Source organism: Salarias fasciatus, chromosome 7 (assembly GCF_902148845.1).
Source record: "Salarias fasciatus chromosome 7, fSalaFa1.1, whole genome shotgun sequence".
NCBI classification, from domain to species: Eukaryota; Metazoa; Chordata; class Actinopteri; order Blenniiformes; family Blenniidae; genus Salarias; species Salarias fasciatus.
Window position 1 is genome coordinate 31,965,499 of NC_043751.1, and position 17,585 is coordinate 31,983,083.

General features: G+C 56.3%; 2 protein-coding genes across 6 annotated transcripts; both read right to left on the minus strand.

Annotated features, from left to right (window-relative positions):
• Positions 1–5,569: 5,569 nt before the first annotated feature.
• Positions 5,570–11,797, minus strand: prdm11 (PR domain containing 11). 3 transcript variants are annotated; one of them, XM_030096207.1, is made up of 7 exons: positions 11,594–11,797; positions 11,130–11,194; positions 10,053–10,312; positions 9,886–9,953; positions 9,281–9,468; positions 8,511–8,942; positions 5,570–8,438 (listed from the first exon to the last, which is right to left on the minus strand). In XM_030096207.1, exons 2-7 carry the CDS (start codon positions 11,155–11,157, stop codon positions 6,280–6,282), a joined length of 3,135 nt encoding a protein of 1,044 aa, XP_029952067.1. In that variant the 5' UTR covers positions 11,158–11,194; positions 11,594–11,797; the 3' UTR covers positions 5,570–6,279. The 3 variants fall into 3 exon arrangements, with proteins under 3 accessions (XP_029952067.1, XP_029952068.1, XP_029952069.1); XM_030096208.1 differs by lacking the exon at positions 11,594–11,797 and adding an exon at positions 11,485–11,551; XM_030096209.1 differs by lacking the exon at positions 11,594–11,797 and adding an exon at positions 11,489–11,533.
• Positions 11,798–12,446: 649 nt separating this feature from the next.
• LOC115391865 (uncharacterized) lies at positions 12,447–17,265 on the minus strand. Of its 3 annotated transcripts, none has more exons than XM_030096279.1 (5): positions 16,870–17,265; positions 15,355–15,489; positions 14,635–14,753; positions 14,032–14,443; positions 12,447–13,889 (listed from the first exon to the last, which is right to left on the minus strand). In XM_030096279.1, exons 1-5 carry the CDS (start codon positions 17,111–17,113, stop codon positions 13,882–13,884), a joined length of 918 nt encoding a protein of 305 aa, XP_029952139.1. In that variant the 5' UTR covers positions 17,114–17,265; the 3' UTR covers positions 12,447–13,881. The 3 variants fall into 3 exon arrangements, with proteins under 3 accessions (XP_029952139.1, XP_029952140.1, XP_029952141.1); XM_030096280.1 differs by having other exon boundaries at positions 12,447–13,768; positions 14,143–14,443; positions 16,870–17,264; XM_030096281.1 differs by lacking the exon at positions 16,870–17,265 and adding an exon at positions 16,511–16,862.
• Positions 17,266–17,585: the final 320 nt, after the last annotated feature.

Below are 17,585 nucleotides of genomic sequence, written 5' to 3' on the forward strand. Positions count from 1 at the left end.
CTGTCCAGCTCAGGCTTGAACTTCAGATTCACCCAAGTTTAATTTTAGGCTTAAGGCTTAACTCTAGTTTAAAATCCGGTTTCAGGGTGTTTTCACGCCTCCCCACTTCAGCTCGACCTGACAGAGTTCTGGACCGAGCACAGCGGACCGGGTCGGTGTGGAAGCGCCGCTCGCTCCAGTTGTTGCTCTAACTCCCCCCTGAGAGCGGCTGAATGGGGGGTCTGGGAGCGGCCTGGTGGACCTGGTCTGGGAGCGGCCTGGTGGACCTGGTCTGGGAGCGGCCTGGGTGGACCTGGTCTGGGAGCGGCCTGGTGGACCTGGTCTGGGAGCAGCCTGGTGGACCTGGTCTGGGAGCGGCCTGGTGGACCTGGTCTGGGAGCGGCCTGGTGGACCTGGTCTCGGCGCAGATGTTTAGCTCGACCTGAAGTCCAGATGCTGCACCTTTATGAGCCACGCAGGCCGCCGTAGTCGGCTCAACAGAAGTGATCGGACGTCAGGAAGGAGGAGGCTCCGCCGCTCTTCTCCAGCAGACTCACGGGATCACGATGGTGTGCGATTGTAGCCCCACCCCTTTCCTTTTTTGATTGACAGGTACGTGACAGGCTCGCTCACGTTTGATTCTTGCGGTTCCTCAGCAGCCGACTCATTTACTGGGTTTTTCTTTTTCTTTCAGCGTGAAAAACAGTGTGAGGCGAGACCAGAGACCGAAATGCGTGACCGCCACGTTAAACTTCAGACCCCTGCTGTTTTGGTTTTACGCCAACTTCCGCCTGGTTGTCATGGAAACGCCACACTCCCCTTGTTCAGAGCGGCTGCTCTGCGTCAGGAACAGCTGGTGTGAAAAGAGACGATTAGTGGAGAATTGAAAAACTATCTTTTTTCCTGGTGCGGCTCCTTTGGCTCCGCCCACATATTTATGAACAAAGCCTAACTCCAGTTTAAGATCAGGTTTAAACCAGTTTAAGATCAGGTCCAGCCTTTGGGTTCAGGCCTGGTGAACTGTGGGCTGCTCCGGGTTCCCCGGGTTCTCCTGGGAGTTCCATCCCGCAGAGTGACAGGCCCCGCCCCCTCCTCGCTCGCCGTCAGTGACTGAACACACACTTCTTCTTCTGCATCCATGACAAAAAGCTCGTACCACTCGGTACCCGGCGCCAGGCAGCCTGCTGAGAGAGAGAGTGTGTATGTGTGTGTGTGTGTGTGTGTGTGTGTGTGTGTGTGTGTGTGTGTGTGTGTCCTCGGCTCTGAGACGGTTTTGTTCTCGTTGACATTTTTCACTCTTTCAGAGGCGACTCGTGACGGACGAGACGTCGTCTGCTGGACAGAGGAGACACTGTGCTGCTGCACCACACACACACACACACACACACACACACACACACGTTATAAAAACAATATGGCGGCTGCTCCACTCAGTCGGTGTCTCCGCCTCCTTGGCTGTGAGGACCAATCAGTAGACTGCTGGTGCTGCATGTGTCCATCTGAAGGATGAATGGATGAATGGATGAATGGATGAATGGACGCCAGTGTTGCAGCCTGCAGATGACGCAGCTGCTGCTCAACAAGCAAAATCACTTCAACACCGCCATCCAACATCCTCCATCACCATCCAACATCCTCCACCGTCATCCAACATCCTCCACCGTCATCCAACAACCTCCATCACCATCCAACAACCTCCACCGTCATCCAACAACCTCCACCGTCATCCAACAACCTCCATCACCATCCAACATCCTCCACCGTCATCCAACATCCTCCACCGCCATCCAACATCCTCCACCGTCATCCAACATCCTCCACCGCCATCCAACATCCTCCATCACCATCCAACATCCTCCACCGTCATCCAACAACCTCCACCGCCATCCAACAACCTCCACCGCCATCCAACAACCTCCACCACCATCCAACAACCTCCACCACCATCCAACATCCTCCACCGCCATCCAACATCCTCCACCGTCATCCAACATCCTCCACCGCCATCCAACATCCTCCACCGTCATCCAACAACCTCCACCGCCATCCAACAACCTCCACCGCCATCCAACAACCTCCACCACCATCCAACATCCTCCACCGCCATCCAACATCCTCCACCGTCATCCAACATCCTCCACCGCCATCCAACATCCTCCACCGTCATCCAACAACCTCCACCGCCATCCAACAACCTCCACCGCCATCCAACAACCTCCACCGCCATCCAACAACCTCCACCACCATCCAACATCCTCCACCGTCATCCAACATCCTCCACCACCATCCAACATCCTCCACCGTCATCCAACATCCTCCACCGCCATCCAACATCCTCCACCGTCATCCAACAACCTCCACCGCCATCCAACAACCTCCACCGCCATCCAACAACCTCCACCGCCATCCAACAACCTCCACCACCATCCAACATCCTCCACCGCCATCCAACATCCTCCACCGGCATCCAACAACCTCCACCGTCATCCAACATCCTCCACCGTCATCCAACAACCTCCATCACCATCCAACATCCTCCACCATCATCCAACATCCTCCACCGTCATCCAACAACCTCCATCACCATCCAACAACCTCCACCGTCATCCAACAACCTCCACCGCCATCCAACATCCTCCACCGTCATCCAACAACCTCCACCGCCATCCAACATCCTCCACCGCGATCCAACATCCTCCACCGCCATCCAACAACCTCCACCGCGATCCAACATCCTCCACCGCCATCCAACAACCTCCACCACCATCCAACATCCTCCACCGCCATCCAACAACCTCCACCGTCATCCAACATCCTCCACCGCCATCCAACATCCTCCATCACCATCCAACAACCTCCACCGTCATCCAACAACCTCCACCACCATCCAACATCCTCCACCGCCATCCAACATCCTCCATCACCATCCAACATCCTCCATCACCATCCAACAACCTCCACCATCATCCAACATCCTCCACCGCCATCCAACATCCTCCATCACCATCCAACAACCTCCGCCATCCAACAACCTCCACCGCCATCCAACAATCTCCACTGCCTTCCAACATCCTTCACCACCATCCAACATCCTCCACTGCCATCACCACCATCATACACCGTCATCTACATAATCCAGTATTATCTGCAATCAGACACTATAAACTACAATAATCTAACATCATAATCTACCACTATAATCTACCATCATCTTCCATAATCCACCATCACAACTCACCATCATAATCCATCATCATATTCCATCATAATCCACCATTAAAATCCACCTTAATCCACTGTCATAATCCACCATAATACATCATCATAATCCAACGTCATAATCCACCATAATCCACTGTCATAATTAGGGCTGGGTACCGTTTAACGGTACCTCAGTGGTACCAACCGAAAAACTTGGGTAGATACCGGTACTGAACCAGAGCCATGCGTACGGGGATCAGTTTCGGTTCTTAAAGCGGCGGCGCGTCAATAAACATGTGAGGAAACGATGGTTCAGTTCTTCTCTTTCACTGAAAAAACGCTGCATCGCGTCACTGAACATGTGACCACGTCTTACCGCTCACACTCTTTTTCTAACAACATGCAGCCTGCAGCCTTCTTCCTCTGTGGTGTCTGAGTAAAATAAGGCTGAACATGCAAACAGCACCCCTAGTGGCAGGAAGTGTAAATGCAGTCATGGCGTCGTCTGTGTGCCGTGAAGGCAGGGACCGAAAAAAGTACCGTTCAGGAACCGGTAACGTATGTGAGGCAACGAAAAAGTACTTGTACCCGAAAAATATCTAACGGTACCCAGCCCTAGTCATAATCCACCATAATCCACCATCATCATCCACCTTAATCCACTTTAATCCACCACCTACCATCATGGTTGGGAGGGTTACTTTAAAAATGTAATCTGGTATATTTACAACTTACTGGTCAAACAATATAATGAGTAACTTACTCTGATTACTTCAATAAGAAGCAATGTACCAGATTACTTTTAATTACTTCACCAGCAAACATAAAGACAGCGTGTCATACTGTCATAGTACCGACTGTACACAGCAAACACAGTGCTGAGTGTGAGCAACACCTGCTGACCTCTGACCTCCACCCCGACCAATCCCGACATGACCTCTGACCTCCACCCCGACCAATCCCGACATGACCTCTGACCTCCACCCCGACACAACCGCCAATGTCTGTTGTTATTCTAGTAAATTCCATCTGATGTTCTATACTAATCCTGCTCAGTGGTCCATGTTTGTACCAGACACACCTGTAATCAGATTACACTTTTTTATCTATGGTAAAAGAGACAATGACTTTTTTTGTATCCTAATTACATAATGGCGTTACATGTAATCGGTTACTCCCCAACCCTGTTTACCACATTCTGTCAGAGACTTTTAGATCAAAGCTGTGAAACAGCATGTTGAGACTGTTCAGTCTGATCAGCTGTTCAGTCTGATCAGCTGTTCAAACTGAACAGCTGTTCAGTCTGATCAGCTGTTTCCACTTCGCCTTCTTTAACAGCTGTGAACTTCGCTGCTCTCTGAACAAATCCTGCTGATTTCCATCCCTCAATTTGAACGTTTATATTCTTGTTTATTAGCGGCAGCAGGGGTCACCAATCAATAAGGGAACCAGATAACCCGTAACACCGGTGCTACGATTCCCGAATCCCGAATTATCTGACATAAACCAAGAAACCAGGCCGCGAGACAAAATTAATTCATCACGGATTAAAATTGAATTGCTCTGTAGAGTAAAAAGCTTTAAAAAAGTGTTTCTACAGTTGGTAAAACCTTCGGCAGAGCTCGACTCGTTCGCTCCAGACAGCTAGCTGAAGCTAACGAACACCAGAGTCACGTCGGTTCCGCACAGCAGACGGGTTCTGCTGCGCAGCTGAGGCTCATTTATTCCCAGGAGATGTGTGGAAGTGTTTGATATATTCTGATATATTCTGATATATTCTGATATATTTAAATATGTTCTCACAGCTTACCTGGATGTTTGACACGGTGCAGCAGGTAAAGTTTCCGGTAGACGAAGAAGGTTCCGCCCAGAGTATAAAGGTTCCTATTTAGGTGCCCCCCCCCCCCCCCCCCCCCCCCCCCCCCCCCCCCCGCCCACCACACACACGCACACGCACACGCACACGCACACCCTTAAGAGCTGGGTGGAGGAGCAGGGTGAAGGAGCTGGAGTTGGAGGCACCTGGTGGAGGCGTCGGGTTCAGGCACTGGGTGGATGTGTGACGGGGGGGGGGAGTTGGGTGGAGGAGCAGGGTGGAGGCGGCGGGTGGAGGCACCGGGTGGAGGGCTGTGGGGCTGAGGACGGTCCGCTCCGGGCTTCCTGCCATCGCTCTGCTTCCCGTCCCTCCGGCTGTTACACTGTGAGTCCCGGTGGGGCGTCTGGCTGACTATGTTGCCATGGTAATCGACACATCCGTCCAAACACACTTCCGGAAGGACGCTGGCAGCCGGGACCGGGACTGGGACCGGGCCTGGGACCCAGGACCCACTGTGGCCTCCGCCCCCTGCTGGGCTCCAGAGACAGACAGCAGAGTTTTCTGGCTTCCGGTTTATTGGAGCAGCAGCAGCTCAGAAAACAGCCGAAGCATCGGAGGAAACATGCAGCCTCCAGAACGCTCCTCACACATCCAGCGTCGGTGAGAAACAAACAAACAAAAAACCCGTGCCTGCAGTAAACAAACATGTCAACAGCAGCAGCGCCTCAGAACTCCTCCACCCGCCACCCCCGTCAGCGTGATTCAATACAAACAAACTGCAGAGCATTTACAGCTATACGTATATACAGAGGATACAGCTACACAGTACACAGCATAGAGTACAGAATGTAATCAGATTACTGATGGAGCCTCCACACGCCCCTGACAGTCTGCTATTTCAGGCACGACGAGCGCAGGCTTTTATTCTGAGACACACACACGCGCACACACACACACACACCCCTGCGTAGCTGATTTTCTTCTTTTCTCTCGTCCCGGCGCTCGGTGTGGTTCCATGGCGTTGTCGTTCTCGTGTTCCTCGTGGTCAGTAAAGTGCTGCAGGTTGACGCGGCGCAGTTTGTTTTTAAAAAGCCAAAAGCAGCAGAGTTCCTCCGGATTTTCCCTCCACACCGAGGAGCTCGCATCCCGCTCAGGTCGCCGGTCTGCTCCGCGGTTCTGTCGCTTCACGGTTCTTTCGGATTGTTCCGTCATTCTGCGTCATTGTTTATGGAACGCGGTAAAGTGCTGAACGACGTTCTTCCAGACCGCCTCTCTGCTCCCGGTCAGACGTCGGGATAGAAGTCGGTGTTGATGTCGACGCTGTGCAGGACGGCCTTCTGCTCGCCGCCCGCCATCCTGCCGAGCATCTCGGCCGACAGCGGATAGCCGCCGCCGCCGCCGCCGCCGCCAGACCGCTCCTCGAACCAGCTGTCCAGCGCCCGCTTGCCGTCGAAGGCGGCGATGGGCGGCCCGTTGACGGCCACGGTCAGCAGGTCGTTCATCTGGTCCAGGGTCAGCCGGGCCCGGCTGCTGCGCCGCGCCCGCTGCAGGGACAGGCGGCCGCGGTCGCAGCAGGCCGCGGAGCTGGGCAGGACTCGGACCACCTGCAGGATCCGGTTCAGGAGCGGGAAGCGCTGCTTGTAGCGGCACACGTGGCCGACCAGCTCCTTGAAGCTGCTGGCGCTGCGGTAGTCGGCCTTCAGGTCCTGCCACTCCGCCCCCAGGCTGCCGCGGGATTCCGTCCGGACCCCGGAGGGGACCGAGTCCAGGTGGTTGAATATGATCTGGATCTCCTCCTCGCCGTACGCCTGCAGCTCGTCGTGGCTCTGCGGCCAGGTGGACAGGTCCAGGACCCTGCAGGCTCTGGCGAACGGCCGGCTCTGCAGGTCCAGCCTCTGGGACAGGATCCCCTGGCTCCTGTTGCAGATCTTCTCTCGGATGGACTGAAACTTGGACTCGGCGACTCGGAGGTTTTTCAGAGCGACCCCGTTGAAGCTCTCCCTGAAGCTCTCCTCGAACTCCTGCAGGTACTCGCCAGGAGAGTCCACCAGCTGGCCGATCTCCTGGATGGCCTCCTGGATCCGGGCCTCCACATGGGACACCAGCAGGTACTCTCCCTGGAAGGCGAAGGCCAGCCGAGACAGCACGGCGATGACGTCCAACAGGAAGTAGATGAGTTTCACCGACTGGTAGTCCGACAGGAACTGGAGGAGGCTGAGGGCGATGGCGGCGGCGTCAGCCCGTTGCGTCTGACCGCTGATCTCCTTCAGGTGAGCCACGACCTCCAGGTAGTCCTTGATGAGGGCGTTGAGGACGTTGGGTTCTCCGATGATCCACCGTACGGCCCTGATGTCTCCCAGGAACTCGGTTTCCTCCGACAGCGTCGGTGCGGCGCCCCGCAGCTCGGACATCATGCAGGGCGAGTAGCGGTAGAAGCTCAGCAGCTGCTTCAGGTTGTTCTCCAGGTCCTCCAGGCAGGCCAGCTCCTTCCCGCCGATGGCGTCCAGCACCTCCAGGTGGGGCCGGTGGATCATGACCGGCAGGCAGAGGATCCAGGGGTAGGACTTCTGGACCGCCACGTACAGATTGGCTCTGGAGCTCGAGGAGATGTTGGCGCCGTCCACGCCGAGGCCCACCACCAGCAGGTCCTGAAACCGGAATCCCAGAACCGCGAAGGCACGGTCCATGGCCTGGAGGTACCCGTCCACGGTGGCCACACTCAGTCTCTGCAGGGACAGGAACTCGGTGTTGGGGGAGCCCTCGTTGGTGATGAACTGGACATAAACGGCCACCGTGTCCGAGAAGAGGTCGTCGTTCTGGGCGTCCACGATGACGCTCAAGAAGGGGGACAGGCGCAGCTTTTCAGCCAGGTCCTCCTTCAGGGCCCGGGAGATGTGGTGGATCAGGACCTGGCAGTCCCCCTCGTTCATGTACTGGTCCACCACCTTGAGCTCGCACTTCTTGAGCAGCTCGGCCAGCGGGCGCAGGTCGGAGAAGGGCCGGCCCTCCAGTGCCAGGTGGTAGGCGGCGTTGAAGAGCAGCAGCATGCTGCGGCACATGTCCTCCGTCTTCTCGGGGTGCATGCGCAGCTTGTACAGCTGCAGGCACTTCTTGTGCAGGTTGCTCTGGCTGTGCAGCTTGATGGTGTGGATCTTGAACTGCTTGGAGCCAACGATGAAGGCGGAGGTGCGGGACGACTGGACGGTGTACTGGCGGCAGACGTGGCACCACATCTCGTTCAGGGTCGGCGAGTAGCGCAGGAACCAGAACTTCTTCAGCCACTCCTGCTTGAAGCGGCGGATGCGGCGGCCGCCCGCCGTCGACAGCTTCGACGGGTCTTCTGGGGAAATGACCAGATCGGCCGAGATGGACTCGTCGGCGGAGTCCATGTCCTGATCGTCCTCGTCCAGACCCGCATGGGACGGCGTCATGGGTTCCATCCCTGCCAAGAGACACCGTCAACACTCACCTCCCGACAGGCGGCAGCTCACCTTCATGAGAACGGAGAACTCACCATGGAACTCATCGACCGGTCCCTGTTCGGGGTGCGGAGCGACCCGGTCCTGCTGGCTCTGCTCCGGCGGTCCGACGGCGTCCGTCTGCACCGCCCTGAGCCGGGACAGCTCCTCCTCCAGCTCCACGATCCTCCTCTTCAGCTTCACGCAGTTGGGGCAGAACGAGGTGGACGGCCGGTGGCTGCTCCGCCCGTCCTCCTCCGTCTCCTCCACCTTCAGGTGCGGGACGCTCTCGTCGTGAGCCGGCGGTCCGGCGCCGGGATGGTCCAGAGACGCCTCCAGGATGTCTTTGAAGATGAGGTCGATCTTCTTCCTCTTGGCGGGAGGCGGACCATCCGACTCGTCGCTGCTCGCAGGTTTGCTGTCTTTGGTCCGTCGGGGACACTTAACGTCCTCCTGAAGGTTTGACGGCACAGACGGCTTCCCGGGGTCTGAAAACCAAATGTTACAAATGTCTGTCTTCAATGTCTTGAGTTGAGGAACTCTTGTCCCAAATTGACTGATCTGTATCTGGAGCTCCACATCAAACTGTCCACCGAGTCCAGAACGTCTCTCTGAATGCTGCAGCTCCGATTTCAAAGATTCATCCAAAGTCGATTCCTGGAGGCTGACCTTCTCACAACTCCACACTGTCCTCCTCACCTGTGACCACCTGTCCTCCTCACCTGTCCTCTCACCTGTCCTCTCACCTGTGACCAACTGTCATCACCTGTCCTCCTCACCTCTCGTCTCACCTGTGACCACCTGTCCTCCTCACCTGTCCTCTCACCTGTGTGCAGGTTGCGGTCGATGCTGTCCTGGGAGACGCGGTGGATTTGCCGGATGTATTCGTCGCTGTACCAAACCCTCAGCTTCTCTCCGGCCTCCAGCCGGCGGCAGACCCGGAAGTAGATCTTGTCTCCTTGCTGGAACGCCGTCAGGTTCCTGTCGCTGTCTTCCGAGGATGTCCGGACGTACCTGAGGGACGGACACGGCAACGCTAGCATCAGAAGTGTCCCTGCAAATTATGGTGACTGAGGTAGCATCTTCAGTGCTAGCACAAGGAGACAGAAGATAACAGTTAGCAGTTAGCATCTTCAGTGCTAGCACAAGGAGACAGAAGATAACATTTAGCAGTTAGCATCTTCAGTGCTAGCACAAGGAGACAGAAGATAACATTTAGCAGTTAGCATCTTCAGTGCTAGCAAAAGGAGACAGAAGATAACAGTTAGCAGTTAGCATCTTCAGTGCTAGCACGTGGAGATAGACGATGACAGTTAGCAGTTAGCATCTTCAGTGCTAGCATGTGGAGACAGACGATGACAGTTAGCAGTTAGCATCTTCAGTGCTAGCACGTGGAGACAGACGATGACAGTTAGCAGTTAGCAGTTTTACCTCATCCAGTTAGCTTTGGTCTCATCGCTGCCGTCGATGGACCGATACGTGTTGTTCAAACCGACGACCTGCAGCAGGAGGACAGAGACCCTCTGGTTGGATGTGTCCCGGTTCAGCCAATCAGAGGAGAGCCGGGGTGAAGCTGGTGACCGACGGGTCAAACTCACGATCCAGGAGAAGAACCCTGCAGATCTGTCTCTGGCCACCAGCTCGCCCTCGTACGGGCCGAACAGCGCCCCCTTCGGGAAGCCGGGGTCCAAGCAGCGGACGTCCACCTCGTCTCCGTCGGCGAAGAGCTCCAGACCGGCCGGGACGGTGAGCGCCGCCCTGTTGGCCGAACCTGGAGCTGAAGGAGTGTCGGGGACGAACAGCGGGGGGCCGTGGGACGGACACTCCTTCTGGAAGAAGTCCTGACAGTCCTCACAGACTGTAACACAAACACACACACACACACACACACACACACACACACACACACACACACACACACACACACACAATGAGAGGGTGGTGGGACGGTGGGGGGATGGTGGAGGGATGGTGGAGGGACGGTGGTGAATGGTAAATGGACTAAACTTATATAGCGCTTTCACCCTGCACTGACAGAGCCCAAAGTGCTTTACACTGCATTATCACATTCACCCATTCACACACACATTCACACACCAGTGGAGGTGGCCGCCATGCAAGGCGCTCAGTCCATCCACTGTGGGGGAAGGATGGGGGATAGTGGGGGGACGATTGGGGGGACGGTGAAGGGATGGTGGGGGGATGTTGGAGGGATGTTGGAGGGTGGGGGGGTGGTGGGGGGATGGTTCAGGGACGGTGGAGGGACGGTGGGGGGACGTGGGGGGACGGTGGGGGTACATGGAGGGACGGTGGGGGTACGTGGAGGGACGGTGGGGGAATGGTGGAGGGATGGTGGAGGGACGGTGGGGGGACGTGGAGGGACGGTGGGGGAATGGTGGAGGGATGGTGGAGGGACGGTGGGGGGACGTGGAGGGACGGTGGGGGTACGTGGAGGGACGGTGGGGGGACGTGGAGGGACGTGGGGGGACGGTGGGGGTACGTGGAGGGACGGTGGGGGTACGTGGAGGGACGGTGGTGGTATGTGGAGGGACGGTGGGGGTACGTGGAGGGACGGTGGGGGTACGTGGAGGGACGGTGGGGGTACGTGGAGGGACGGTGGGGGGTCGGTGGGGGCATGGTGAGATGGTGAGATGAGGAGTCACAAAGCGTCTTACACCAGAGGTCCAAGCCGTGGTCGTTCATGGTGGAAGCATGATGGTGGTCAGGTTCCACCGCTGGTCTGGAGAGAAAACAGCTGATCAGAGAAGAACATCAGTGACACAAACCCAGCAGGACATCCGGTCCTGAAGGAACCCACTTCCTGATTATAGAGCATCTTCCTCCTCTGACACCAGACTATAGAGCATCTTCCTCCCTATAGCTACATTACAGTTCACTTTAGAAAGTAACTGATTACTTTTTCCTACAGTAATTCCACTAATCTGTGATGAAATATTCGTTCAAAATACCTGCAAAACACTGCAGTACTCTCTCTCTCTCACACACACACACACACACACACGCACGCACGCACGCACGGCGGCTTGGCTCCGGATCCTCCCCGGTCAGCGGGCTTCCTCTCCCCGCTCTCAGGAGCCATCTTCCCGGCTGGCCGCCGCGGCCGCCGCCGCTCACCCACCTGGAGCGGAGCCGCAGCCCCGGCGGGGGCTCGGAGCGCCGTGCGGCCGCCTCGCCGCGCCCCCCGGCCGCCTCGCCGCAGACCCCCGGCGCCCCCCGGCCGCCGCCGCTCCGTGCAGTCGGGAGGATTCTCCGCCAGGCTCAGGCGCCTCCGCGGGCCGCGACCACCATGTTTACCACAGGAAATGACATGGAGGACGGAAGACAGCCGCTGCGCGCGAGAGGAGAGCAGCGGCGGCGGCGGCGGGCGGGCCGTGGGGGCCGGGCCGGGGAGAGAGGCCCGGGAGGCGGCCGAGCGGCGGCCGGCCGGCCGCTGACTGACCTCCGGATCGGAGCAGCGGGAGAAACAGATCCGGTTGAATGAAAGTCGTTTATTTGTCCCGCAGAGAAAGTGCAGAGTCCAGCAGGACAGAGGAGAGAAGCAGAAACAGAGCAGGAAGCACAACTACATCTAGAAATTTAATATCATTTAAATAGAAATTTAGGATAGATCTAATGAAAAAACTAACCGACATAATATAATTTAAATATGAATTTAAGACAGATACAATTAAATATCGGATAGAAATTAAATATAATTTTATATAGATTTAAGACAGACACATACGTACAGTAAAACAGAAATATCTGAGACACAAACACAAAAAAATCTTTACACGAACTAAAGATTTTTTTCATCTATTATTGAAAGAAAAGATTTTGAATTTGACTTTGCTTTAAATGACTATTTTGATGAACTGTGTGGAAAACAACTGAAAACACGAAGTTCATTGGAAAACATGAAAACATTCATAAAGGATGGATTCGAGCTGGAATCTGAAACAACTAAAACACTCTGAGGGGATTTACTGCACAAATGACTTTATTTACCAACAAATAATCACACAGGCTTCTTCTTCAATCTATTGATGATCCACCCATCCACCATAAAACACACACACGCACACACACACACACAATTTTTCTGTTGCCTTGGTAACACATGAATCACTTTTCATGCAACACAGAAAAGAAAGAGACACAACTGACCCCAAAGGCACAAAACAACCAAAAATCCAAAGCAGACTGAAAAATAACGACCTGAGGCCAAAACGTTTCCTTCTTCCCACACTTTAATCAAATTTGGTTCAAAAGTTTTTTACTTTTGTCCTGGGAAAATCAGTTAAACACGTTTAAATTAAATTGAATGAACAAAATGTATATAAAAAAAGATGAAACACATTCAATTCGTCTCGTTTGAGCATGAAAATCAGACTGATAAAAACAGGTTTTATTTCCAGTGTCCAGAAAAAAATAGAGAAACAGCGGCTCCTGGCGGTCAGCAGCAGAATTACAGCTCTGCTAAAGTCACACCGACTTCCTGTGGAAAGTTTCTGATCCTGTAAAAAACTGAAAAACCAAAATATCGACACTCAGGACTTTATTCATCTGGAAAAGTGAGGAGATCTCAGGCTTCTCCTCACATGACTTCACACACATGGACACACAAGTGTGTGTGAGCAGCTCCTCATCACAGTGTGTGTGTGTGTGTGTGTGTGTGTGTGTGTGTGTGTGTGTGTGACTGCTACTCATCCACTCAACACTGAAGAAAACCTTAAGCGGGGCAGATCCTCTGGAGGGAGTCACACCCAATGTCAGAATCTGTTTACATGAGTAAAACATTGATTCTGACTGAAGAAGAACAGTGTTGACAACTACACATCCCATGATGCTTTGCATGGAGGACATGGAGGAGCGTGAAGTAAAGTCAGACGGATCCTCGATGGAGTTCTGAACGCTGCTTCTTTGGTTTCTGGAGGATTTCTTGACACGCTGGTGTTTTTATATATTTCTGTCAGGTTGTTCTCAAAAATACACGTAAAAGAAACCTGTGAAGGACTGCATATCCCATGATGCTTTGCTGCAGGAAGCTGCTGTTAGGACTGAGTGATGTACATCCTGATAGAGAGGCAGGTTAAAATGATCAGAATCCCTATGGACTTCTGAATGGAGAATCTGTGTTTCATGAAGCACATCAGAATCCCTGATGTCCACAGGGAAGTTCAGCTTCTCCTTGACCTTTGACCTTTCAACTCTTCACTGGGTATTTGTCATGTTTCCTGGATCCAAATCAGTGAGGCTCCGTCGCCGTCGCCGTCCTGCAGAGACTCCTGGTCGGGCGAGAGCGGCGCCGCCCCTGAAACACAGAACCAGGCTGACTTCCACTGCAGCTGACAAGCTAGCACATGCTAACACGTGCTAGCACGCTGACCAGCTAACACACCGACAAGCTAACATGCTGACAAGCTATCACATGCTAGCACACTGACAAGCTAGCACGTGGTAGCAAACTGACAAGCTAACACTCTAGCATGCTGAGAAGCTAACAAGTGCTAGCACGCTGACAGGCTAATATGCTAGCACACTTAGAAGCTAGCATCCTTCCACAAGCTAACACACAAGAATGCAAACAAGTTGACACGCTAGCATGACGACACGCTAGCATGCTGCTCTTCAAACCCACTGCAGCTGAAAGCACAACATGGAAACCAGTCTGGACAGGACACTCACACTCAGACACCTCCTCCTCCTCCACCTCCTGCTCCTCCTCTCCTCTCTCTGAAGTGGGCGGAGTCTCGTCTCCTCTCAGATCAGACACCCTGCTCTCCAGCTGCCGGACCCTCGCCTGCAGCCGCACACACTCCGCACAGCGCTGCGACGAGACGGACGAAGACACCGTCTCTTCCTCCACCTTGTCCTCCACCCTGGGAATCTTAAAGCTGGTGGAGGAAGGGGAGGTCTGAATCCTGGACTCAGCTCTGGACCTGATGGAGGCCTGCAAGGCCGCTTCAAGAGCGGCGGTGAAGAAGTCCTGAAACAGACAGGATGGAGCAATTAGCGCTAAGAGCCGCAGCGCTAACAGGCGCAACGCTAACGGGCTCAATGCTAATGGCTGCTAGCTATGCGTGCTAGCACTAGTAGCTTCTCAGCTGGAGCCACCGCGGCGCCGGGGCGTTGCCGTGGCAACAGGCCAGAGCAAAGCGGCTGTGCGGAGCGACGTACTCTGAAGCTGCTGGTCCTGTCCGCGCTCTCCGGCTGCTGATTGGTGGATATAAGCTGCAGCTGCGCCTGACGGACCGCCCTCTCCTCCGCCTGCTGACGCTCCTCCACCGGCCGGCCGCCTGCAGGAGGAGAAACATGAAGCGAGGCTGCAGTAACAGGCCCCGCCCAGCAGGCTGCAGGAACAGGCCCCGCCCAGCAGGCTGCAGTAACAGGCCCCGCCCAGCAGGCTGCAGTAACAGGCCCCGCCCAGCAGGCTGCAGGAACAGGCCCCGCCCAGCAGGCTGCAGTAACAGGCCCCGCCCAGCAGGCTGCAGTAACAGGCCCCGCCCAGCAGCTGCAGTAACAGGCCCCGCCCAGCAGGTTGCAGTAACAGGCCCCGCCCAGCAGCTGCAGTAACAGGCCCCGCCCAGCAGCTGCAGCAACAGGCCCCGCCCAGCAGGCTGCAGTAACAGACCCCGCCCAGCAGCTGCAGTAACAGGCCCCGCCCAGCAGGCTGCAGTAACAGGCCCCACCCAGCAGGCTGCAGTAACAGGCCCCGCCCAGCAGGCTGCAGTAACAGACCCCGCCCAGCAGGCTGCAGTAACAGGCCCCGCCCAGCAGGCTGCAGTAACAGACCCCGCCCAGCAGGCTGCAGGAACAGGCCCCGCCCAGCAGGCTGCAGTAACAGACCCCGCCCAGCAGGCTGCAGTAACAGACCCTCCGTCCGGCTGTTGCTCTCACCTCCGGCTGTGTCCGCCTGTTGAACAGCCTCAGACCTCGGTGGTGCCTTCAGGGTCCGTCGAGGCTCGGAGTGACCCAGGTACAGGGACGGGATCCAGTCCGGGTCCGACTCCAGCATCTCGTACGCCGGCCTGCCTATGAACGCACCACACAGGAAGTACCGACTGTCAGTGAACGCACCACCCAGGAAGTACCGACTGTCAGTGAACGCACCACACAGGAAGTACTGACTGTCAGTGAACGCATCATATTCTTCTTGCCCCCCCAGTCCCTGCCGAGCTTCTCAGACCTGGTCTGATCCAGACTGAGGGAACTGTAATGATCCGGACCCTGATGCACGGCGCCGCTCTGGAGGTAAACCACAGACCCGTCTGGACTCACGGCACCGATCCAAGTGTGGGATGGGGCGGGTGGGGGCGGGTGGGGCCGGACTGGGCTCGGGGGGCATGCAGTGCTCAGAGGGATTTTATTGAAACCGCTACAGCATCCTGCCTGCTGCGGCCAGCCTCTCCCTCAGCGCCCTGTCCTCCTGCTGGACGGCGTCCGTCTCCTCGGCGGCCGGTCCGGACCGTCCAGCCAGAGGACAGGTCCTGCTGACCCGTCCCGGTTCTGGACCCAGCCGGTCCTGCAGCAGTTTCCTCTTCCTGGCAGCAGGAAGCGTCCTGACCTTTGACCCCGACGACCCGGGGTCCTTCTGCTTGAAGACGGAGGGGACGAGGTCGGGGTGTGAGGGGTCTCTGCGGGGCCGGCCTGCAGACTCAGAGCCCTGGATGAACCCGGCTGGAGGAGAACATGCAGCTCCTGCAGACTCAGCAGGTGTTCATGCATCCACACCTTCCTGCAGCGGGATCTGAGCTCGGTGGATCACCTGAAGTCCGCGTCAAGACCTGCAGAGACCTGCAGAGACCCGCAGAGACCTGCTGTCCTCTGGAGCTGACCTGAACCTCATGTTGATCCTGAGCAGCAGAACCAGCAGGGAGCTGAAGTTCTGCACCTCATGATGGAAAAACACAGCTGTATTTTAGTCTGGGTCCTGGTCTCGAGCTGATCCGGTCTGGGTCTCGGCTGAACCGGTCTTGACTACCAGTCTAATAACAAGTCCGGAACCGTCAGCAGAAGCATGGATCAGGACAGTCTGAGGACCGGACCGGCTCACCGCTGAGGAAGTGTCCTCCGCAGAGGGCGGTGGTCCTGCGGGGGGTCCACTCCGAGCCGTCCGCCCCCAGCCTCCTCACGGCGCTGATCCAGCTGCTCCGCCGGCCCGGCTCCGCGGGGATCACGCGGACAGACCCCGTCCTCTGCTGCATGTTGTGGCTGGAGCATCCGACCGCGCAGCAGCTCTTCGGCTTGACTTCCTGAACACACCGGGCGGCGCTGCGGCGGCGCGGCGGCTGGTGTCACGAGGCGGGCGCGTCGCGTTGTGGGTAACCCGGGAAACCCGGGAATGCCCGGATGTCGTAAACACTCGCTGCACCGTTTAAACTCCGCGGCAGCAGAGCCTCGTTCCCGCCTCACCTGAGCGGAAGTGCCGGGAGCAGACGGTGTCGGAGGCCCCCACCCGGCCGAAGGTGATGTCGCTCCGGCCCACGGCCTCCACCCAGGCCGCCCTCCTCCGCCGGGTCAGCTCGGACACCAGGCGGCCCTCGTTCCGCCTCCAGGCGGGGAAGCGGTGGAAGGTGAGCCCGTGCTGCAGCTTCCGGCCCTCGGGGTCGTGGGAGCGGCGGTGGCAGCGCTTCACGCAGCAGCTGCGGGGCACCATGGCGGGGCCGGGAACCGGGGAGAACCGGGGGGAGAACCGGGGGGAGAACCGGGCTCTCCGGAGCGGTCTCCGCCAACAGCGACAGCCGAACAGCGGCCACCCGGACGCGCTTCGCTCCCTGGAAGCGGCCGCTGCAGCTCGCTGGAGCAGCGCCCCCTGCTGGAGCGGAGAGAGGCTGCAGCGTCTGAGAACCGGGGGACGGCGGGGTCAAAGGTCAATCAGCGTTACATACTGCGGCAAGAGAACAGTTTTATTTAGCGCAAACTCAACTGAAACTGAACACAAACTCAAGTTAATTCAGTATAATTTATTATATTATATTATATTATAATTCACTGGACTGTGGGGGAACTTTTAGAGAGAGGGCGTGGTTTCTGCCCGGACTGATTTGGTGTGACTCTCATTCATCTGAGTTGAAATGGAAAATAAAGTTTTTAGTTCTTTGCTGAACACGACTCCTGTTCTTCAGCTC

What these genes read in the sequence shown, in the direction of transcription:
- prdm11 (XM_030096207.1), bottom strand. Translation starts at nt 11,157, where the DNA reads ATGAACGACCACGGCTTGGACCTCTGGT. An exon ending in CCACGGCTTGGACCTCTGGT is followed by an intron (nt 10,313 to 11,129) that starts GTAAGACGCTTT and finishes TTTGTGTTACAG; the next exon opens with TCTGTGAGGACTGTCAGGAC. An exon ending in ACCGGTCGATGAGTTCCATG is followed by an intron (nt 8,439 to 8,510) that starts GTGAGTTCTCCG and finishes GTCTCTTGGCAG; the next exon opens with GGATGGAACCCATGACGCCG.
- LOC115391865 (XM_030096279.1), bottom strand. Translation starts at nt 17,113, where the DNA reads ATGGTGCCCCGCAGCTGCTGCGTGAAGCGCTGCCACCGCCGCTCCCAC. An exon ending in CTCCCGGCACTTCCGCTCAG is followed by an intron (nt 15,490 to 16,869) that starts GTGAGGCGGGAA and finishes GTGCGTTCATAG; the next exon opens with GCAGGCCGGCGTACGAGATG. An exon ending in ACAGGACCAGCAGCTTCAGA is followed by an intron (nt 14,444 to 14,634) that starts GTACGTCGCTCC and finishes TGTCTGTTTCAG; the next exon opens with GACTTCTTCACCGCCGCTCT.